Here is a 25,214-nt window from a genome sequence, read left to right on the forward strand (position 1 = left end):
ACCAAAAAAATAAAAAAAATAAAAACATGAATCTATGATTTGCCTCACTCCCCTGGATCTTGATCCCTTCCTGAAAAGTATGTAAAATTATTGAGTGAGCTAACAATTTAATAAATTATCAGAACTTACAACTAAAAATAATTTAAAATAATATAATAATATACATATAATCTTTCAATCACTATTAGTATGAACATATAATTATAAAGCATGTAATAATGATTGAAATAATAATAAATCATATAATCAATAAATATTAGCACAACTTTATATCTTAAGAGCAGTGATTAGTAACTAAGTGAACAATGATCAATAAATTTTATCATATAATATACCCAATAGTTACAAAATAATTTATATAACATCTTATTCCATCAGTACACTTATCATTATCATATGTATATTATATAATGTCTATGTTATGCATGTATATCATGTAAATCATATGATTCACATATATTAAATGACTTTGTTTAAATTTTATCAGTTTTATCAAATACATGTATATGTTATAATATATATCCTATATAAATCATGTCATATCAATTATGTAAGTTATCACATTATATTCCTGTCATATGCATGCGTAAGTATTATAAACACAAAAAAACATCAAACTTTTTGTGATGTTTTTCTTGTATCCAGTCATGTAGGCCAACCTTATAAGAATCAATCATATTACAAGTCATTTATGTCAGGTGGATTTTATATTAGAAGTCATTATTTCATACCCATCGATATATCATATCATGTCAGTCTTTTTTCCTTATGCCTCATTTTTCATATCATTTAGGATTATATCACAAATCTTATTTTAAATGAAAGTACGTCGAATCACACTCTTGTATAGGATAACATATCTTTCAACAAACCTGAATTAGTCAATTATTTTTGGCCAAATTTTCTTACATACACATATTTCATAATATATATAACATAATAAACATCTAGTTTCAAACTCAATGTTTAGTTCATTATTTCATCTTAATGCATATAAAATTTGCATACGAACTAAAATTAGTAAAATTTATAAGAAAATGTATCGTGCTCTTTTTCATGTGTGTATCTACAATAATTTTATTATAATAAGTATGCATGTCATATACACACATAAAAAGATTTTAACAATTGTTTTTCAAAATTTAAATTTATTCAAATTACTTAAACTAAGATATTTTTCCCAAAATACAAAAATAAATAGTAAAAATTTAATATGTTCTAGTTAACATCTATTACATACCAAAAATTATGCTCCAAAAGTTTGTTAAAAAGCAAGATATCGCAACTTTTACAAATTTTGACTAATTTAAAATTCATAAAAATGTAAAATACATGAAATCATTGAAATCAGAGGTAGGTTAATGATAGTCTACCTCGATATGAATAACTTTCCTTACTAGTTCGATTGACAAAAAAATTTTTGTAACCTCTAAATCCTAATTTTTCTTTTCTCTCCTTTTTTTTTCTTTTTTTTTCTTTCTTAGAGATCTTTGTTAAAAATGAATGCTTAAGAATGATTTAATAAAATATGTAAGTGGGGCATTTATATAATAAAATAATAAAAAGATTTATTGGTAATTATTACAATTGTTTATTTTTAGTCAAAAAGTTTCTTACAAATCCTTTTATATATATTCAAATATGGGGTCCTAAAAATTATAAAAAATATTCATAAAATAAAAAAACATTTTTAATTTTTTTTTTATGAAATTGCTTTATGAACGGATAACAAAGTTTTCAAATCTCACTTGTAACGATAATTATCAATTATTTATACTGCCCTAAAATTAAGAGAAAATGATTATAATTAAAGCACAATGATATCTATATTATGATGAAGATGATTTGCAAATTAGACTTATAATGATTTTTGAAAAAATTATTTGACTGAATCAAAACATGAACTATCACAACAACAATCTCATATATGATATTTGGAGAACTATTAATTACACCATATTTAGAAACTTGATTTGCTCAATATAATAACATATTCATTCATTTTATCAGACTTAATAATACAAATTAAAAAGATCAATCTAAGGTGCAAGTTATATTAACAATTTTTTTCAAATTTCATATAATTTTGCTCAAAATAATAAATACATTAGAAATGCATGCAAATGTACGCAATAAGAATAATTGAAAATTAAAAAAAATAAATGGGACACATATCCAAATTAATTATAATTTTATTGGCTTTTGTCTATTTCACCCCTTTTGCTTGGTGCTTGATTCTAAATCAAATTTAGTATATATAAGTTCAAAATAATATGAATTATGTTAAATATAAGTCACATATTTGACTAGGGTTATCAAAACGGATTTGGGTCCAATCCAAAATTGAATGGGCTTGAATTCAGTTAATAAACCAGTCAAATACTTCATTCTGAACCTGACCTACTAACAGCCCGAATAACATGAAACCATCATGTTAACCCGTTTGATTTAAATTTCTTATAACTTAATTAATTTTTTTAATAACTTAGTAACTACAACGTTTACATATTCGATTAAAAATAAGAAGATTATACTCGTAAATTTAAAAAAAAATCATGAAAAAAGATATTAAACAAATCATTTTTGAATAAAAAACAAGTTGGTGGGCCAACCTGAACTGATTTGTTTAATAAACGGGTCAAAAAATCCAAACCAAACCCATTTTATTTAAAACATGTCAACTAGAGCCTGAATTTTTTATGCCTAAGTTATTTTTTGACACCTCTATATTTGAGTAAGATGATTCGTATAAATACTCCTATTATGACTCTATAGTAGGAATTTTTATTGGGTCAGGTAATCTGACGTAGAGATACATCAGGTACCCAATAAAAAAATGCCACATACACTTACTTTTTGTTTAAAGCTGAGTGTTTTTTGTTTAAAGTACATGTGACATTTTTTTATTGGGTACCTGATGTATCTCTACATCAGGTTACCTGACCCAATAAAAATTCCTATAGTAGACACTAAGATCTCTTATATATTTCCATAAATGACAGTGAAGAAATATATTTAAGGTGTTAATATACTTAAATATTATTTTTTTGAGACATTTAGGAAAATTAAGGTAAACTCACACACAAATTAAGTGCATAAGATTTGAACTCAAAACCTCTTAATTGATAGTCAAAACTTTCAGCCGATAAATCAAAATGAGATACATTTTAAGTACTATAAAATTAAAAAAAATTAGGCATCAGATATTTAAATATAAAAATTTTAGGTGATATTTTTGTAAATTCTCATATGTTGTATTAAATTAGATTTCATCTGAGACAGCTTTAACATTGCTTACTAAAATAAAATTTTAAAATTAAATAAATTTTGCACTATATAAAGCTGTTTTAGAAAATGTAAAAAAAAAATTGTGACGAGACCTTAAAGTTCAGTTACTGCTTATATTTTGTATCAGAAAGGTGCTATAAGAAGCATTAACAAATCCGTCCCAAACGAAGCTTTAATTAGGAGAATGTTTTGGGGTTTATTTGATAACAGCGTAGGCCGCTCGCTCCGCCAGGACTGGAGGAAGAAGCGGACGCAATCCCGCCATTGAGGTGCAGGGGTTAGCACTGGTAATTCAACTCAACTGCCTGTTCTTTCTTCCCTTCTTCGGCGCCGAAGTTCTCTTGTGCTCGCGATTTGATCGCATCTCTACATGATCGGAGCCGTTAAGCTCGCCGATCGGTATCACGTGTACCGAACATGAGTACAACAAGGCATACGGTGCGAGATTTGATCGAAGAAGCGAAGAAACGGGTCGTGTTGTTCCTAATATGCATCTTCGGCCTCTCCTATCTCATGTCCTGTAAGTCCATTTATCTCCCTTCCGGTTTCTCCGGAGTTAATTCTGTTTGTTTTCTTGACATTCGCGGCGATGAGATCCCAGTATCATCTGAATGGTATGTATAATTTGTTTAACCTGGATTCTGCCTTTTCTCTGATTGTCCAGTGTTCTTTTCCAGTTGCAGCATGTTTGTTCAGACGATTTCTATTGATTCGATTTGTTTTTTTTCTCCTAGGTTTATTGCTTTTCTTCGTTCTGTCTCTACTTCCATACCCCTAAGAGGTGCCAAGGGTTTAATCTCGCAAAGTTATGCCCCGGATTTAGGGCTGCAATTTTAACTGGGAAGCTTAAATTGCTATCTGAAGTAAATCAATTTTTTAGGGAGATTGATTTCTTTATACTATTTTTACTGAAATTCAAACATTAGACCTTTATTTTGGTGATCAAAGATAATACCTCTTAAACAAGTTGTTAATGCTTCTTTATACTATTTCATTTGCGTTAATCGGTAAAATTGGGTTGAATGATTAAGTCTCCCTATCACTTTCTTTAGAAAATGCCGACTCATGCTTTGCTTGGGTTCGCTCAAACGTTCATTTGGTTTTAGTGCAACTGATGCTTATTTTTAATTGTTTTTCTTTATTCAGAGTGCCGGACAACGTTGAAATGCTCTTCTAATTTTTTTGGCTTTAGCCTAAGTGCGAATTCCGTAATTAAAGTACATCATTGATGTGAATTTAACTCTGTTAAAGTGTGTCAAAGTCCAAAGGAAGTCTCCTAAAGCCTTGTGCTTATGAAACTTTTATCATATAAAGATTCATGATTCCCATGCCCGTAGGGAAGAAAGGTTTTTTTTTATGCATTTTGGAGTATGTCTTATTATTTCGCGCTGCTTTGGAAGTGACTTGGTTGTAATGCTACCTTCAGCTATTTGAGAAATCAGATCAATTGAACTTGTCAAACAATCATACACAATTAAAATTAGCATAGCTATCAGAATTTCCAAACTGAATTCGACTGAAGGTGAAGTTGGAATATTTATTATAGTTTGTTTGGTTGTCCACATGCTCTTGAATATGATGCGCTCTCTTGTCACCACTTCCGGATACTCCCCTCCCCACCAAACGTTGAAAATTTCATATGCAAAGCCCTGTAAAGTGTCTTTTATGCTTTCCTTGCAATTATCCATAAGAAAGAATGTTTGTGAACCAAACATGGAAGTTAGGATTGGGAAATGTCAAGGATACAATGTATATTTGCTTGCTCATATGATAAGCAAGAAGCTAATCTACAAGGAAGCTAAAAATAATATATATGCATACATATGATTAGGCAGTAGGCACACTATTAGGTAAATTTTACTCTCTTATTCTTATATTTAGTACATTCATGCTTCCTAATAATCAACATTAAATTATTGAATAATACACACACATATAAAAACACATATACACACACAAATGCTATGTACTACACATTCTTATAATAAGTACATTGTGCCTCGTAATCATCAATATTATCTTCCCTAATTATTTGAGAGGGCTACAAATATATGTATATTGATATGATTATAACTACTTATATACAAATGGCGCTATTTTTTATATATTTAAGGACACGCATTCAACCAATTTCCATGCATCCGTGACATGCATACACTCGAACACTAACATGTACAGATGTACTTGTGTAAAATGTTGTTTTTCTGGAGGGTGATAATTTAATGAATAGGAAAGATAACACTAATTCTATCAACCACAATAAAGATAATTATACACGCTCACTATTATGATATGCTAGCCGTCTTTGATGATAAATATCCTGATATTATTTTTATAGTTCCAATTCAGGCGCCTTGGTAGTTGGCATAACCATATTGAGAGCATGAAATTTGCGCTATTTTGATCTAGAAGGTTAATGTTTTGAATTCAAGATAGCTTTTTGTTAGTTGGGTATGGCTACTTACCTCAAACCCTATTGGGAACCTACATTGGTGGAAGCCTTTTGCACTTGGCATTCCCTTTTTGTCGTGCAATATGATGATTGAGGTTTGAGGAAACCTATTATTGATTAGGGTATTATAAGCATGTAAAGTATGTTGGATATTATGGCTATTTTGAAATATTTTAAAACCTCAAGCGTTATACATCTAATTTAATACTTATGTCACCTTTAGAGCTTAACCTAGAATAAACTCACTCACTCTCTAGGAATCTTCCAAAAGAAGAGAGGGATTCAGAGCGTAAAACTCTTGAAATAGAAATTATTTGTTTGTTCAGTAAGTACGTAAATTTTAGTTTATGGTGTTGTTAGCAATTCAAGTTATTAAACTCTAAGCAGGCGTGATTTAAAGGTTTTAAAGCTTGGATAACGTGATAAAAAACTGAAGCTATTGGTGGGAGAAGGAACTACTAAGCTTTTGACATGCTTTTTGGGCTTCATAAAATGTTCTCATATTTTCAGGTTTCCAAGTATTTGTTATGCTTTGCAGTAGGGAAATATCAAACTCATATAAATTTCATGTTTCAAAGCTATTGTGTACCAAATACCAATGCATTGTTAGTTTTGGAAATTGCATGAAAACTTTTTCAGTTTCTTTTTATTACCATCTATTTATAGTTTTATTCTCTTTGCCATGCCTCTGTAGATCTTATGTAAAACGCCTACATAAATTCTAACAATTACGATCCACATTCATCAAGAATTCCGCCCTCTTTCGTTCCTCCTTTGCGCCTTCTCCTTGATTCGTAGAATCTTCATTGCTTACTCATCAATTTGTGAACTACTATAATTGTTCTACAGACTCATCAATCTATGAACTATTGCAATTATTATGTTTTCTATTAAAGCTATCCTCAAATTGTATAAATATTACACAAATCTTGGAATGAAATAGTCAGCCAATTCTTGTTATGATATCAGAGCCCTCATCTTTTGCTTTTGTATTTACATTACAATAGCCTTCATCATTGCATTATCACAACCGTACCATTTTCATTGCTGCACTCTCTTCCTTTTCCCTTATTTTTTTCATAAGTACGGCCTTCAGTTTTGTGTTGCAGCTAGCATTTTCCATTATTGCAGCCTTCATCACTCCATTTTCATAAATTAGTCCCATTGTTTCTGCATTCATCATTGTATTGTTGTAAAAAATTTTCATTTTTGCAATCTCCATTGACACATTGTTGCATTTTTTTTTCATTATCTATTTTCCTGGAACAGAACCACAGTTTCTCTCATGCACAATAATAATAATACCCACATACCCTAGGTTTTAAGCTCTATTGGAATTGAGGAATGTAATCTAAATGTAATCTATATCTAATTGGAGAGTTGCAAAATATCCATGGACTTATCGGTTGAATGAAAAGAATTAATTAAAGTTGTCACAATTGGTTCATAGGTTCTAAAGTGCAGAACAAAATTAGCCTATTTATAAGGCACAGAAAGAGAAAAGGTTTTTTAGGAGCACCTAAAAAAATTATAGTAGGTAGTTGTACTCTAGCATGCTTAGGTATCATCACCTATTCTTGTTCTTTTTAAGTCTTAGAAATGTCCAATTTTAGCTCTGGATCAATTATTCAGGAGCCATAAATCGTATGAGCAACTCTTATCATAAATTTACTTCATACAACCGTTGTCCTAAAATAAGAAAATAATTTGGTTAATGGATCCTTGGCCACTGTGGCCAGTTAAAGAGATATTCTTATAAACAAATCTCTTATACTTCAAAATATTCTTAATATACCCAAGTTATTTACCAACGTGATAACAAGTTAGCTATCAATATTGCATTCAGTCCCCTGCAACATGGCTGTAGAAAATATCAAAATATATTCATGTTGACAGGCACATTATAAAAATAGAAGTTTGATGGTGGTGTAACCTGTTTTCTATTTGTAACCACAGGTAAACAACTTGTTGACATTCTCACCAAAACATTATCAAGGATAGTATTTTAGAAATTATTATGCAAATTTGGAATGAATGACATCCATTCATTCCCTGAGGGGAAGTATGATAGGAAATACTAGAAATCAAGTAATTCCTAGCCAAAACTGAAGCGGAACAAGGGAAAAACTGCTGTCTCCAGCAGGGGACAGCAGCTTTACACAGGAAAACAGTGAGAAATCATGGGAAAACTGAGAGAAAAGTCACAGAAAAGCTTGTATTTCACTAGAAGAAGAAGAAAACAGCAAAGATACAATTGATCATCAATTCGAGAGGAGGATCGATCTCTCCCAAATCTCTAGACACCGCTAGAGCACAAAGAAAATCTAAATCTCGGTGATATCAAATTTCAGCCAAATTCAAGATGATCAAACCCTAGAAAAATCAACTATTTAATGCATACAATTCAAAAGGAATTCCCTAAACAATCCCTGCAATCAATTTCCCTCATAAACTTCCTCAAAATTCCTTCCTGAAACGCTCCCGCAAGCTGAGCGGCTCGCACGGCCTCCGCCCAGGCGGAAGGTTTCCACCGTTTCGTGTAACGGCCGGTCCCGCGTGGACCGGCTGGACCGGTCTAACAAAGTATGAAATGCCTACATAATTTATGCTAGCTGGGGATCCACACTTTCTAAGTCTTCCGTCCTCTTTTCTTTAACTCCTGCCGCTAACTTGTTGATTCTTGGGATCTCTATTGCCTACTTATCAATCGGTGGATTGTTCTAATTATACTCTAATTATTATTATGCATCTTCATCAATCCATGGATTATGGTAATTATTCTGTTTCCTATTAGAAGTTCTTCTAGGATTGTATAAATAGTATAGAAATGTTGGAATGAATGCTCTACCAATTCTTATCATATTACTTAGGCCCTTTCATTGATATCAATTTTCATGTTTAATGGATTTATCATTTCAGAATTCTGTGCCCTGTGCAGTGGTCTTTCTGTGCATTTGGCTCTAATTTGCATTTTAGCATTTTCGGTGGATCTTTGTTTGCCAGTCTGTTATTTGGATATATTTTAAAATGAATCTGTGTTGAAGTTTGTATTTGGAGGCTTAATAGCATATTTGGTTCTAACCATCTGTTTATATATTCCCATCTGAAGATCTCAGTTTTATTTTCTTTCTTTTGTTTAGCTCTTCTCTTTGAGTATTGGTTCCATAATGCTTTGTTTTCAGTAACTAGTTCCTCAGTCTGGGTGAACTTGCCCGCCGCTGCTGTGTTGATCATTTTCTGCCGATACATCTCGCTTGAGCTTGATATCCACAAGAAGTCAGCAACAGGCAGCAAACCACCTCTTAGCAATCCATCTTCCCAAAAGAAGTCCATCAAACCTCACAACTCTCCCCTTGAAAAGTTCAACTGGAGAAGCAAGGTGAATTCTCCTGTTACTGAGGAGGCAATTGACCACTTTACCAGACACTTGGTCTCAGAGTGGGTAACAAATCTTTGGTACTCTCGCATAACACCTGATAAAGATGGTCCTGAAGAATTAGTTCAGATTATAAATAATGTTTTTGGGGAAATTTCAAGTCGTGCAAGAGAGATAAATCTTATTGAGCTTCTTACCAGGTTTTTATCACCATACTACCTTCCCTTTAATGACCTTTTGAAGAGAATATATTTATTTATTGGAATGTGGTTGTGGAAAATGATGCAGGGATATTATTAATCTGTTTTGCAATCATTTGGAACTTTATCGTACGAGCATCTCCAAGATTGGAAGGCAGGAATTGAAGAAGCTTCCCCTTGATCATCAAGATCTTCAACTGAAGCAGGTTCTGGCCGCTGAGAGCAAGTTGCATCCTGCTCTGTTTTCTGCAAAAGCTGAGCATAAGGTTGTAGGTCCCTCGTACCAGGAAATTCAACTGGTTATTGACTTATTACAGCAGGATGTAATGTAGAAGTTAAAATCTGAAACGTTGTTTCTTTTATCTTTTTGTGAATTTGCAATTCCGAGCCATTATTGCTTTAGACTTATGCTAATTGATCGTTTTTAGTGAAAGAATTTTCATTTCATTATTTCTTCCGTTTCTAATTGCATTCTGTTATTTTGTATTTGCCCTAATTTAGCCCATTTGATCAAATTATTGGAATAACTTGATATTGAATAGGCTAATTCCCTAACAATTTTATGCTCTAGGTTTGTATTGCGTATCTGCTTTCTGATAAAGAAGAATTTACTATTAAGGGTTTTAAGTTTTGCTGAGGAAAGTTTAAATAAAAATCATTTTTGTTTCCAAATCCACTGTCTCAGGTATTGCAGCATTTGGTGAAGGGGCTTATGTCGACTGCTTTTAGGCCCAAAGACCTGCAATGCTGTTTTTTTCAATATACCACTAGAGAACTTCTTGCTTGTGCTGTCTTTCGACCTGTTTTAAACTTGGCTAATCCAAGGTGGTTATATTTTCGCTTCGTTGATTCTTTCTCATATAGACTTTTTGCTTTTGTCCAATTTAATATAATGTTTTCATTTTCACGTTAGGGTTATCAATGAAAAGATTGAGTCTTTGGTTCTTTCTTTTGCCAACAAGGCTGATAAGGAAGCTAAAACTTCAACAGATCAGGCAGTCATAGTCAAGTCTAATGCACCTTCAAAGCCATCAGCTGAACAGCTTTCTGGGTTACTAGATCGCTCAGCTGTGGGGCTCGAACTTGTACAATTTAAGCATGGCCCATCTAAAATTGCTTCTGATGAACAAGTGGCAAATAATGGAGCAACTTATTTGAAGCATAAACATTCTTCAGGTTGCAGTTCTGTAGGGACTCATGAGACAGCGCTGATGCCAGGGACCATAAATAATGGTGCTCAAGAATCACCAAATACTCAAACTAATCATATTGACCCAACTTTATCTTCCATTCCCAAAGGAGAATGGGGTCAGCTTTTGGATATAATTTCCCAAAAGAAGCAGAATGCGCTTGCACCAGAGCATCTTGAAAATGTATGGGCAAAAGGAAGAAACTATAGGAAGAAGGAAGGATCAAAACAGTTTCCAAAGCAAAATGCACATGGTACATCTACCTGCAGCAATAGCACAAAGCAATGTGCAACAACACCTGGTTACTTGAAAAAAGATAAGGCAGCAAGCCGTGATTCGTCCATGATTAATACTGCTGTTCCATGTCATGAGAATCTAGATTTTGCCGACAACTTTATTGCTCATTCTGACATGATTGATTCAGCTTATCACCTTTCCGATCCATATCAAGAAAAGTCAGATGTTCATCAGGAAGAGATTGAAATAGCTAGTGAAAGTTCATATGAAACTGAAGATGAAGAGAGCAGCAATGTGACAGGCCTTGGCTCTCCTGGAACAAGAGTCTGGGATAGCAAAAACAAAAGAAATGCTTCTGTTTCACACATAAGGCACCCTCTTGAAACTTCTGATTTCCATTCAACAAAGAAAAAGGTTAAAAACCATGTTCGACATCCCAGGACATTGAGAACTCCATCAGGAAGGAAAAAATTTAGGCCAAGTAATCAGAAGACCCCCCTTTGGCAAGAGATTGAGAGATCGTCCTTTTTCTTAGGCGAAGGGAAGGATCTACTAAATGAATTAGCCAAAGATACTAGAATGGAGGAACTGAGTGATGACCCGGATGTTGAAATTGTTGGTAGGATTCATAGTGGGGCAGCTGCATCATCATCCATGCCTTCCGTCTCAGCATCTGAATCATCCACCTTTTCTTTGAAGTCTTTGGAAAATTCTGTGCTGGCAGACTCATTTCTAAAGCTTAGATGTGAGGTGAATCTAGTGTTTCTTTCCATTGTACTTTCAATTCAAGATGTGCAAAGGATGGGCATCATGGCTTATTGCAAATGATGTGGATAAATTTTATGATTTAGGTTTTCGGCGCCAACATTGTTAAGAGTGGTTCAGGAAATTTTGCTGTGTATTCCATTGCTGTGACTGATGCAAATAATCATTGTTGGTCCATCAAAAGAAGGTAAGGCAGAAACTGAAAAAACCCATTTTTTTACAGGATCTGTTCATGACTTGCTGCTTTGAATTTTTGACTTTTTTTTTTTTCTGTTTAAGTAGTCTGTTTACTTTCTGAATTTTAAAAACCGTTATTTCTATTAGGTTCCGGCATTTTGAAGAGTTGCATCGGCGTCTAAAGGAATTTCCGGAATATAGTCTTAGCTTGCCGCCAAAACATTTTCTTTTGTCGGGACTTGAACTACCTGTTGTTCAAGAAAGATGTAAATTACTTGATAAATATCTAAAGGTATTTCTATTTATGTTGTGTTTTTCATTGACAACATGAAGGATAACTGTTTTTTCATGGTATTCTGTAGTTTCCTTTATGCTATCTTTGGAAAGTCTGTAAGGCGGTTGATTGCCAGCAACAAAACAAAAACTGTGATTGTGGTGGCTTCTAATTTTTTTATTTTTTTTTTATTTTTTTTATTTTGAGAAAGTAATAATCTGGTGTAGAGGAAGAACCTGGGAGGTAAAGAGAATGAATTGGTAAGAAATTTAAATGAATAAAGGCTTAAAAGGAAGAGGGGCATGAGATGAGATGAGATTGAGAAGAGATGAATGAGAAAAATGCTAGTAGTGAGTGAATCCCCTTGTGGGAAAATAAAAAATTTTTTTTTTTATTGTATCACAATTATGGCTGAAATATAAGACTTCTGCCCCATTTATAGAATTATGCCTGATTAAAAATGATAAAATTACTCTTGAACAATTATAAAAATATACTAGTCCTAAAGAACTAATGACATTTCAATTGCTAATAATTATCTATAAAAGACAAGTAAGGACTAAAAACTAAAGACTTGGATAGAGTTATACTATATCAATTCTATTGAACTGCAAAGAACTTTCAGAGAGTTGAAATGTTGCTTAAGGAAAGAACTGGAGGTCTTAAACTATATTTTATGGCTGGCAAAATCTATCTTGGAGGAGAAAGATAGAAAATACATCCTAAAGAAGAGGTGAAAGGAAGTTCATCCCAATGAGGAAGGGATGCATGGGAAGAATTTCAACATCATCAATAAGATTTACAACTAGGCTCTCTTCATCAATCCCTATGAACATACCACATATTTGGAAAGATATCTTTGGAAGCCGGGTTATCTTCATACACATTGCTAGATTGATTTGACACTGTACGAATTGACTAAGCCAATGGTTTCAAATGGCTAATGATGTTAGGTGGATGGGCTTTGTCTGAGAATGAATGGTTGTGATTTGCAGATGTGACATAGTGATGTGATACAATCAAGAATTGCACGTGAAATTTATAAAGAATCACAAAGTGTGCTAATTTAAGATTAAGGTATCGTGAGGTGAGGTTCAAGAGTTTTCAATTGTCAAAGTTATTATGATAAGCAATTACAAACTTGATGTTTGGACACAATTGGCGATAGATCTTGAAATTATCACAATAAGACAAATGCGGAGTAATATGTAATCCCACAGTTAATAGTTAAAAAATTCACAACGAGTTACCTTGCTCACTCAATCTCGAAGTAGGGCTTAGCGGAAGAAGGTCTTTAGCATATCCAACGATGCCACGAGGACGGTAGCAACCCCAACGGCCTTGAACCACGGAAAGGTTGACGGTGGCGAGGATGGCAGGAGTGGTTGACTGTTGATGCTCCAATCATAGTTTGGAAGTTGGCGGTCGATGACGTGCGCAAGAGTAGGGACAACTTGATCCAAATAATCTCCAACGGTGGCGTCGTGCTCAAATCCCACATCGAAGAACGGAGATCGTAGGATGTTGAGATTTCCATCGGCGTCGAAAACAAGTCCCCATTCAAGTTCGGGATCCGCCATTCAACATTGAAGTGGAGGTTGAAGGGCGTCGTCTTTTTCTCTTGGCTTCAAGTGTTATGAGCATCCAAAATTTACCAAGGGAGGTAATGGGGAGAGGGGCGGCCAAGGTGGGGAGAGAGGGGGCGGGTGATTTGGGAGAGGGGATTTAGGTTAGATGAGGGAAGGAAGAGATTTACTCAAATTTGAAACTAATTTCAGATTTTTAGTAAATTTGGAGGGAAGCGATTTGAAAATAATTTCAAATTTTCAATTAGAATTTAGGAGGATTAATGGGCATTTAATGGAGCCCATGAAGAGGGGGGCCGGCGGGTTCACTAGAGGAGGGAGAAGGGGTTTAATTCAAAACCTGAAATTAATTTGAAATTTGATTTCAAATTAAGGGGTCATTAATGAATTAATTGGGGAATCTGCCTTCCAAAATTTACCCCGGAACCTAATCCGTTAAAACTCCCCTCGCCGAATAAACAGAAAGAAATCGCGCGGCGGGGAGGACGTGGCCGAATTTTCGGAGCCCACAGTGAGGGAGAAACTTATGAGCCTTCCAAATTAGCACATAAACATTAGGAAAATTTATCATGAAATCCAATTGGTTTTGAAATTCAAAATTGATTTGAATTGGAATACTTTCCTAATATGGCTTTTGACAAATTTGGAAAGTTTGAGATTCAATCAATTTGAATTTCAAAATTTGAAACGTGCGGGGGAAAAGGGAAGAGGCCGGTATGAAAAGAAGAGGCCACGATGTGGATAAGAGAATAAGAAAATAAAAATAAAGCCATGAGTCGCGGACGCTTCCAACGACTGGTGGGTAATGCGCACGCTCACCTTGAGCTCAATCACCCTTCTCTAGCTCTCATGCAAGAAGAAGAAGATAACATAGCATTTCATTCAAAATATTTATCAACCTTTTACAAAGTATAAGACCGCTATATATAGGTCTCAAACACAAAGAAAAGAAAAGTACTCAAATGCCCTCTGGGCTGCAATAAGAAAACACTCCCCATATGGGTAAACTAGGAAAACGGAAATGCAAACTAAATGAAACATAAAATATATCAAAAGTAAAGACTCTGAATCGTAGCCGTCGATCTGCGCTATCTCCGGCGATACACATGCTTGAACCTCTGATCGATGTCCCCATCACATAGTTTTGTGATTAGTGAATAATGCCACGGAATTTGCAGATTGGTAAGCATAAAGAACACATGTGCTGGATGATTATGAAAGCAACATGTTGGTAGTTAGGATATGTAAGTAGCTGGTTTAGGCACGAAGTGGTCATTGTGATTGTGGGTTTTAAAGATGAGGATTCCAAGGAAGTGCGATGTGTGTGGAAGCAGGCCATGTAGGAGATGGATGCAATCGCAAATGATGCAGAAGAGCGTGCATGATAATTTTGCAAGACATGGATGCATGATGATTTTGCTAGTGAGTGAAGCGAGCTAGGAAGAGTCATGAGAGCAATGTTTGGGAGTGCAGGTTTGTGAGAAAATGCACATGAATGGGCTGTTGAGATGATAGCTTACAGTTAGATGCGATGCTTGGGACTGAAGGGACCTAGATAAAGGCTCAAGAGGCTGTCTTGACGATGGATTTAAAGGTAAAACAATGAATCCTTTATCATCTCCTTAGATATGTCTTCTCCAACATTCTTATGGAAGAGGCCTAAACCTTGATAATAAACATCATATTGAATTTGGGTGGTATGGCGGCAAGTCAATTAATAGGGGGTTTTGTTTTGCAAGGAGAGATTTGAATTAGATGAATGGAGCACCTTTGTGCTTGGGAATTGCAAGAAATATGATATGGGCGTGAGATGCAGAGCTGGAAGAAATTGTAAGTAATTGAATGTAGCATAAGTTGACCGTGAAAATTTATTGGTGAAAAGCTTTTTATAGTATATGGAATTCGGTTTTGATGCCAATTAGGTGGGATTGGAGCAACACAAATGATGATTGTAGTGTATTTACATTAATATTTTGAGAAGGAAAGAATCCAATGTTGAAGGATAATTTAGGATACAAAGGAGGAAATGTTTAAACGAAATTAGATGAATGAACACTTCAAAGGGAGACATGACGTAGTGCGGAAGCAGCATGAGGGAAATCCTAGAAAGGTTAGCGAATCCCTGCAGGGAAACCAGAAGTTAAAGCCCTTTATTTATTCTTCATCAACTCTGATTGAATTATATGACTTTAGAAATATTTCTTACTAAGCATGATAAAATTATCCAAAAACAAATATAAAAATACCAAATTAGACCAAATTAACTACTTTCATAAGTTTCTTTTAAACTGCAGATAATAAACTAAAAAAGGACAAATAAGTACCTCAAACTGAGAATTGAGGTGGACTTGCACTTTATCAGTGACTTTGTCTATAACTTCCCATGGCATGAAGAAGCTACAGACTAGGATCAGAAGAAATTCCTCTTGCCTCTATACTAGCATAAATATTGTGATGCAAGTTAATCCTAGTTGTATAGGAATAGATGGGGAAAAAGGATTCATAAATCTGGCTCCAAATAGTTGGAATGAGGTTAATGATGATGTTGCATTTTATTACTCATATTGATGTAACGTTAGCCTGTTTGTTCATAGTGGAATACATTTTGCCTGTGTTGTACAAATAAGATAACAATAGTTTTAGCTAATTTTAATATATTTTATCTTTCTAAAGTGCAAGTTTTATGTTTCAGAGGCTTCTTGAGCTTCCAACCATATCAGGATCTATAGAGGTTTGGGATTTTCTCAGCGTTGATTCACAGGTTTGCATATTGTTCTCTTAATTGCCTTTCAATTCATGTTACGTCCCTTGTCAGGTTTGTTTTGTCTGAAGGCAGTTTTGACATGCACTATTTCCTTTTATTTTCTTATGATTGTTGTAATGTGCTGCAGACTTACTTGTTCTCTGATTCTCTCTCTATCATGCAAACATTGTCGGGTAAATCTTTTTTTTTAATTTCCCAATGTTGTACCAGTTTTTTAAGTGAAACTGTTGATGCATGCTCATTAAATTCATCTTCCGATCCCATCATGATTTTTTGCAGTTGATCCTAATGATAAGCTACCTGAGAACAGTGCTAAGGTCCACAACTCGGCTGAAGTTGCAAACTGTCAGTTACCGTCTCAGACTGAACAGTTGAGCAGTGTAAATGGAGTAAATGCTTTATCCATGCATTTGAACAAAAAAAATACAGAATCAGAAAATTTTGGGATGCGAAAGAGAAAATTTGAGGGGCATGCTGGAATGAATGTTAGTAAAGAAGGTAATTCTTTATCTCATGATAATTCTGGGAGTGACACAGAGAAAAACATGGTTCAAAGGATGTCGGATCCTAGCAAGATTGAAAATGATGACCGTAAAGGTACTTTAAGTGGAGATGATGGCCTACCTGAGGCATCCCAAATTCCTGTGGCTGTTGGAGATCCAATACTTCCTACTGAAGTAAGTCTTTCCTAAAGCAGCAACTTTCGATTTTATATTTTAACTTGTTTATTATATTTTTGTTCCTCAGAAGTGTTCACAGATGAGAAAAGTGGAGGGTTGTGTTAGGTAGTTGACATCCAGCGTAAAATTTGTCAAATAATCATGACATGAATCCTTTAATATATTATGTTAATGCTAGAGCGTTTCCTGGAAGTGACGCGCTGTATGATCTGAATACAGCGAGAAGTGTTCAAGGTCGCTGCATTGGTGCCCGGATGCAATGTTAAATAGGCAAGGGCTCTCACATCATGAACGGACGTGGGTAAAGAAGCTAGCCCACAAAATTTGAATTCGGATAGGATCTTGGAATGTAGGTTCTCTTACAAGCAAATGAATGAAATTAATTGATATTATGATTCATATGAAGATAAATACTTTATGCATTCAAGAAACTAAATGAGTTTGAGAGAAGACTAAGGAGATTTATAGTTTAGGATTTAAACTTTGGTATTCTAGTTGAAGTCGTACTAGAAATGATGGAGGTGTGATTATAGATAAGAGTTTAAATGATAATGTTATAAAAATTGATAGAATTAAAGACAAAATTATTGCTTTTAAGATTATTATTGATGCTAAGATTATTAATATTATAAGTGCTTATGCGCCTTAAGTAGGTTTGTATATGTGTTTAAAATCAAAATTTTGGAATGACTTAGAAGAATTAATTCAAAAGATACATCTCAAAGAAAGAGTTTTTATTGGAGGATATTTAAATGAACATGTTGGTAGAAAGTTAGAGGATTTTAAAAGTATTCATGGTGGCTATGGGTTTGGAGCGACTAATAATGCTGGTAAGACTATATCAGATTTTGCTCCAGCTTATGATTTTGTAATTACTAATACCTTATTTAAGAAAAGAGATGAGCTTCTCATCACTTATAAGAATGGATATAGTAAAACTCATTAATTATTTTCTTATAAGAAAAATAGATCATTTATATTGCAAATATTGTAAAGTTATTTCGAATGAAAGTTTATGTACCCAACATCGCTTATTAGTTTTGGACTTTAAGATGAAGGGGTATAGTATAAAAAATTTAGTAAAACCTTGTTCTAAGATTAGATGGGGTTCTTAAGAACACTAAAAAAATATTTTTGAGAATAAGATTCAAGTTATTAAGATTTTGTCTGTGTATGAGGAAACGAATGTTATGTGGGATAAATTAGCTATTAATATTAATAATGTTGCAAAGGATGTTCTTGGAGTTTTAAAAGAAAAAAATTCATACTAATAAAAATAGAGTTAGTGGAATTAAAATGTGCAAGAAAAGTTAAAAAATAAGAAGCTTTGTTATGTATTAGATTTGGCCTATGGTCATGTAAAACGACGGCCTTCTGATGACCCTATTAGGAGAGTAGATGTATTAGATATAGGGGTGCAACCGAGCCAAGCCGGCTCGCACACAAGTTTGAGCTCGACGGCTAATCAAGCTCGAACACAGGGCTGCTCGACTCGATGGCTCGTTGAGTAGCTCGAATGGCGCGGGTAGCGACTTTGCCGATCAGCGACGCCAGCAGCGACGGACGATCAGCGACGCGAGCTCCTCCGTCCAACAACGCGAACACAGGGCTGCTCGACGCGACGCGAACAGGGCTGCTCAACGAGACGCGAACAGGGCTGCTCGACGCGATCAGCGACTAGAGTTCCTCTGGCCTTCTTCGATCAACACCCTTTAAATGAGAATTTGACTCTTAACCGGACATAATGGAGAAAAATAATTCATATAGCCGACCCCACGTAGTGGGATAATGGCTGATGTTGTTATTGTTGTAGAAGTGTTCACAGATGCACGTATTGAGCTGTAATGCTGCATGCCACCATGCTGTGTTGCAAATGTTGCAGAAGAGATGAGGATTGCAGGTCGGAGAACAAGGACGTATAACAGATCTGCCTATGAGCCTTAGCTGTAAGGTTGAATAAATCTACACCTTTTTAATTATATTTTAAAATCATATATATAATTTTAAAATATAATTAAAAAGGTGTAGATTTATATCACTTGCTTGCCTTATATGCTGAAGAGAAAGTAGGCTCTTTTATGTCCATTTTTCTGGTGCTAATGCTAGTCTATGAATCTATACTTTCGGCTCTTTTATGTAAATTCATATATCTTTGCATAACTCACAACGATGGTTATAGGATTGCATGAATCTCTAACATTTGAAAAGTTTCCTTAAACATGTGGCGCTAACATCTAGGAACTTGTCAATTATTTGATTTATCATCTAGAACATGAATGCTTATTAATGTAAAACGAAAATGCGATAGATGTAAAACCTCACTTGCTCTTGCCATCCGAGAAAAGTTTAAGTAGGCAACATCGTTTCTATTGTGCCTGAGAAGAATCTATGTGGGTATAGCAACACATGATTTGGTGATCTTAACATACAACTATGTAGGTTCTAAATGGATAGAACACTAATGACATTTTTATAATACTTTAGAGAAATTTTTGTTGTTTTTGATGGGTACATATTGACATTGATGTTAGAGGGGGTTGATTGACTCTTGATATTTTGAAATTAGCATTGATGCGAATTACTTAATAGGGATGAACCTCAAACCTAATTAACTAGCTTCAATGTTTATGTCATGAAGTTAGTTGATTAGGTTTGGGGTTCAGCCCTATAAAACAATTAACGCCTGAAAATTTTGAAGCTGGTTTATTTGGGTTGGGATTCACCCCTGAAATAATCAAGAAATTTACTCATCATTGTTGATGCTAAGTGCTTTGAGATGTAATGTGTAATTTAATAGCCACTTGCACAACTTAGGATCATTTATCTGCTTAGATGCTTTCATGCTTTTTCTTCGCTATTTCCTTTTATTCTGTAGATAATCTTCCTTAATGGTACTTACTTTCAGATTTTCTTATAAATCATATTTTATGAAATAATCTTGATGCAATGGTGCTGATGGATACAAGTCTTATTTCATCACTACTATCTTGTTTCAACTCATTCTTCTCCACCCCATATCATTTTGACAAATCAATGAAAGAAGAAAGAAAACTTCTGTGGATTTTTACAACTCTTAAAGATGGAATTTGTAATTTTTTTTACTGCAGTGGGCGACTCCAAATCTAAGTGTCCCTATATTGGATTTGATGGATGTAATTTTTCAGCTTAAAGATGGGGGCTGGATCAGGTAATTATATTGTGGAATCCCATTTGAAATATTTCATCCGACTGTTTTAGATTCTCCAATTTTGCTGTGAAGCTAATGCAAATATATGTTCCATATATTTGTGTTATTTAGGCGTCAAGCATTTTGGGTGGCGAAACAATTGCTGCAATTGGGAATGGGGGATGCTTTTGATGATTGGCTTATTGACAAAATCCAGCTTTTGAGAAAAGGATCAGTAGTTGCTAATGCAATTAGGCGCATTGAGCAAGTATGCGATTTGTTTTTGTTATCATATTTAAACTTCGAAGGTTAGCCAAGGTTAAATATCAATCGGTATAGTTGGCAGGGCATGTAAGCTTGCCATCAATTATTACCTCCTTGCTGGTAATCAGAAAATTAGATTATTGGTAGATGTAAAATGCCATGTTCTTTTTTAGTTCCTTAGACATCTCAACTTTGAAATGTATAAAATGTCTATTTTGCATTAGATTGTTTGAAATGCTTAGAAATTTTCTGCCTTGAATCAGATGCTATGGCCTGATGGAATCTTCATTACTAAGCATCCAAACCGTAAACCTCCTACACCAGTTTCTTCTCCAGGTAATATAGGCAGCGGAAACAACTTTCTCGAGAGTGAGCAACAAATAGAAGCTGCTCGTCGTGCGAAATTTGTTTATGAGTTGATAGTAGGTGAGGCTGATCTACTGTATATTTCATGCAAATATTCTTTATCTCATTCGTTGCGAACATAAAAAATATATAAGTGTTTCTTAAATTTGGATTTAGCAACTATACCTGCAAGAGGGATAAAGGCATAGTTATTCACGTGCAACACGTCAGATCATTACCCACACAAAAGAAATAGGAGAAAACTGCATTTCTATGTGGCATTTCAACTTAGAAAATGTTAACAAAATGGCAATTCCAACATAAATTGTTATAACACGAGAATTGGGATGTATAACTGACCAGTAAGAGCTAGAAAATGTGGAAAAGAAGCATATGACTACACGAATGGCAGAACAATTTTAAGTTTAAAGCACGGATTTAATGAGAGGATAAAAGAAAACTAGGCAGGCCATTCATCTTTTTCTGAATAAAGGTTGTTTTCTAAATCAAGCATTCTTGCGCATTAGATTGAAGCATGCACTTCATTGTTTTAGAGCATGCTTTTGGTCGACCAGTATATTTGAACAATTAGCTTCGTTTTATTTGGAAATTCATGCTTTAGGGTGCTTTTTTATGATACTAAAGAGAATGATTTTCATTTCATTAAAATTGGTAGACAAACTCTCAATGTTATTGTGTAAGCTGGCGAGAAGCTAGATTGATTTGAAAAGCTTTTAGAAATTTTCTGGAGGTTCTCTATTGATCAAGTAATCATACCTGGAGTGCTGTTTCTCTTTTCATATGGATTCTTTTATCTGAGTTGGGCTCCTCATTGTGGGCAACACAAACTCATGTTGTAACTTTACCTGCCTGGACAACAACCTTTTCTGTCTGTTTTTCCTTTGGGGCAACAAGAACCTGTTTTCTGCACTTGGTTGATTACAACAACCTGTTAAGTGTAGTAGCAGTAGAATAATAGCGGAAAAATAATACACAACAATGAACAAAAACTTTGGTGGCACCAGCTATCAACAAGGACAACAGATGGAAGACAACAAATGTAGATGCAAAGCAAGCAATGGTAAAGTAAGCTCTTCAATGGAAGTTCCATTGGAAAACAACAACAATCTGTGCAGAAGATAACTGTTGTTTTAGCTACACTAGAGTAATCTTGGATAAGCTTTTGTGGCTCTATGCTACAAGAGCAGGAACCAAGTAGTAGAAAGCAAGGGAAAGGAGAAGGGAAAGATTGTTAGCATAATTCTGTTTTTCAATTGGTTTTTCTACAAGAAAATTAATTTTCTTTATAGGGCAATATGCTAGATATAAGTTCTTATTCGTTTCTAAACAAACTCCAAAACAAAATGAGCATTATTTACAAATAACAACGTTGGTAGTTCAGACAAAACAATAATTCCTATAGGAATTATCATAATTTGGATTTTAATTCAAATGCAACTTATCCAAAGAAATAAAACTCTAAATTCATCAATACCCCGCTTTAATTTGAAATTTGGTATAATGGTCTAACTTCTGAAGTTTTAATATCCTCCCTTATTTGCTCTTATTGATGATATGATGATGCTTACAAACTCCTTAGCAACATCCTCTACAATTTCAAGTGTGCTTTGATTATCATCATAGTCAATAATTTTCTTACAGAAATCAGATTGTTAAAACTTCAACGAACAGAATATCATCTATCTTTTCATGATCTGTTACCCAAATCAAGATCATAGGCAATCTAATTGATCTCCTAATAGCTCTAATCTCTAGATTATTGGTCTCCCTTTTTGGAGGAATTCACTTCTATGAGTTGTATATCTCTAGATGAGGGAAAACTACTTGCCAATTTCCTTATATATTACTTCGTTTTGTTCGGTAATTAACCTTTTAGGATGACATCAACAATTTTGGTTGCGGTGGGTTACTATGTTGGAAACAACTATATGTCCTGGAAGAGTAGTATATACTTTTTCAACAATTCCTCCAATTGTACTTCTTAAGCCTTGCTTATAAGTTGATAGAGCAAAAATCCTTTCTTCCTTCTTAATTGACCTAATAAGTTGAAGCAAAAAAAAAAAAAGTAGCTTTTATAATTGTACTTGTTATGCTATCGTGACATTTGATACTAGTACTCAGTCCTTCAGTAAGTATTTGTTCCCATTCTTTATCATCTAAAATGGTAGGGACAATGATACAACACTTTATACCAATTTTGTTATTACAGATTATCAAAGATAACTTGAGTGATGTCAAGTGAACCTCCACCCACCTCGCACATCTCTTTAATGTAGTCCTTAGTAATTACAAGCTTTAGTTGGCATGGGAAAAGTGTTGTATCATTGTCCCTACCATTTTAATAATCTACATAAAGCTAAACAACAATCATCTAAATCCCTAAATAGCCCTTTACTTGAATTTTTCCTCTCAAACCATCCATAATTATTTCTTAATTCACTGCTGGCCCCACCAAGGAGATCTAACTCTTGTTGGGCGAACCTCTGTTCCGCCTAGTGTAAATATGAGCAAGATGGATCAATTTGATTGGTCGAGGGACTTGTCTAACAATATCCCCCTCTCAAAGACCCACTTTGTCCTCAAGGTGACAAGATGAGAATTGATGCTTCATCCTCTTGTATTGCTCCTAGGTGGCATCATAGTCTGGTAGACTTCCATTTGATCAACAGTTCCCTCCCTTCTCGTTGTTGTACCCCTTTCAGCTCCAGTGGTTTCAATACCACCTCCAAATTCTTAGTCAATGTCGTCGGTAACTCTGAACTAAATGCTATTTGCTAAAAGTAATGTGAAAGGCCAGAACTTTTTTTTTTTAAAGTAATAACTAGCTGAACTATAGCTATGCTAAATGCATCTCTAGGAAGAAATGAGATGTAAAGAAACCCGAAACACAGAAGTTTTTGGAGGAGCTAATGATGGTTATGATAATGCTTGTCTGGCAATGTTTCGAGGGATTTTTGCATTGTTATATTTTCAAGGCATCAATTTTGGATAGGCTTAAATTTAAAGTGATTTTTCATTAGCCTTATCCGAAGAATTGATCATCAATCATCTTCCCTTATTTGTCAAAGCAGCATTTGCTTTTATAAATGAACATGTTTAAGGCCCAATCTTGCAATTTCTTATAATATAAGGCTGCTGATCTAATGGTTATATATTACATGCTGGATGTCCCCCTAATTTTACTATTGTGTGATTCATAACAGATGACATTTTTCTTACTGTCTTATTGTATTTTTGCAGATAAAGCACCAGCTCCTCTTGTAGGTCTTGTGGGCAGAAAGGAGTATGAACATTGCGCTCAAGATATATATTTCTTTCTTCAGGTGTTTTTCCTTTTCCATAAACAAAATTTTTTATGATCATGTATAAGATAATATAGAACAAAAAAAAAAGGTTCAGGATTTATGTATTAAAATTTATTCAGGATGAACTTAAAAATCTTTGAATTACTTTGAGATCAGTGTAATATATGAATAATCAATCAACTTATGTTGCACTCATCCCAAAACAAATCTAAAGATTTTAAAACTCATCATGAACAAATATGGTTAACTCAATTTCTCTGCTAGGATTTCAGATTAAAAGGTTAGGATAAATTTTAAAATCTTTAGATTTGATTTGAGATAAATGCTTACACTCATCTCAAAATAAATTCGAGATTATTAAAAATTAATTTTGATCATGATATCTTGACCTAATTTCTCTCTATGGTAAAATTAAATTTCTTATGCTCAGCGTTTTAATCTGAACTTTTTACTGTATCAGTCTGTAGTTTGCTTGAAGCAGCTGACAGTAGAGCTCTTAGAGTTACTACTGCTATCTGCTTTCCCCGAGCTTGAGGAGGTTATTAGACAATGCCATGAAGAAAAAGATCAGTTTGGATTCTTTGAAGAGTAAGTCTCTACTCACTGAGCTACAGTACCATTTTTTAACTGGAAATCTGGTGGCTTTACCGTTTGATGTCTTCTGCGGTAAATAAAAAATATTATTGTAAATAGCCAAGTTCTAGTTTGTATTACAGAAGGTTGTTATTGATGTCCACTTGTTCATTGATTGCTATGTTGAGTCAATACGTAGTCCAATTTTGTACCTTTTAGGTCCATTATATAGTTTTTTCTTGATTACACCATAATCAATTTCAAGAAGAATTCTGTACATAATTGATTTTTATGAGTTAATTAAATCTAAATGTTTGTTATTATGGTGATGTGAGAGTTCTCATGAAGCAATCTACTTGTTAATACAATTTTCCATGTATTTACGCAAGTTTGGATTTGAAGAGAAGGATATATAGGCTTTGATGGTTGCTTAGCAGAACTCTATGGGTAAGATTGTATTCTGTGCGTAATCCGAATGTGTTCGGAGGCGAATCTGGGCATGCCACATCACCGGGGCCCAGTGCATCCTGATGCATCTCCGAATACATTCG

At 34.2% G+C, this 25,214-nt stretch overlaps 1 protein-coding gene across 1 annotated transcript; it reads left to right on the plus strand.

Moving 5' to 3' along the window:
- Positions 1–3,448: 3,448 nt before the first annotated feature.
- Positions 3,449–24,986, plus strand: LOC110115058. Its single transcript, XM_020848175.2, has 15 exons — positions 3,449–3,808; positions 8,923–9,316; positions 9,405–9,582; positions 10,002–10,141; positions 10,230–11,493; positions 11,595–11,695; positions 11,833–11,977; positions 16,238–16,306; positions 16,437–16,482; positions 16,589–16,986; positions 20,097–20,176; positions 20,288–20,423; positions 20,683–20,845; positions 24,026–24,108; positions 24,551–24,986. Exons 1-15 carry the CDS (start codon positions 3,706–3,708, stop codon positions 24,680–24,682), a joined length of 3,432 nt encoding a protein of 1,143 aa, XP_020703834.1. The 5' UTR covers positions 3,449–3,705; the 3' UTR covers positions 24,683–24,986.
- The last annotated feature ends 228 nt before the right edge of the window (positions 24,987–25,214 follow it).

The sequence above is a fragment of the Dendrobium catenatum genome, unplaced genomic scaffold (assembly GCF_001605985.2).
Source record: "Dendrobium catenatum unplaced genomic scaffold, ASM160598v2 fragScaff_scaffold_621, whole genome shotgun sequence".
In the NCBI taxonomy this organism is placed as follows: domain Eukaryota; kingdom Viridiplantae; phylum Streptophyta; class Magnoliopsida; order Asparagales; family Orchidaceae; genus Dendrobium; species Dendrobium catenatum.

Excerpts from the sequence above, each read along its gene's own strand:
- LOC110115058 (XM_020848175.2), top strand. The coding sequence starts at position 3,706 with ATGAGTACAACAAGGCATACGGTGCGAGATTTGATCGAAGAAGCGAAG. Across the intron at positions 3,809-8,922 it reads CCTCTCCTATCTCATGTCCT|TAACTAGTTCCTCAGTCTGG; the intron begins GTAAGTCCATTT and ends CTTTGTTTTCAG. Across the intron at positions 16,307-16,436 it reads TTCTCAGCGTTGATTCACAG|ACTTACTTGTTCTCTGATTC; the intron begins GTTTGCATATTG and ends AATGTGCTGCAG.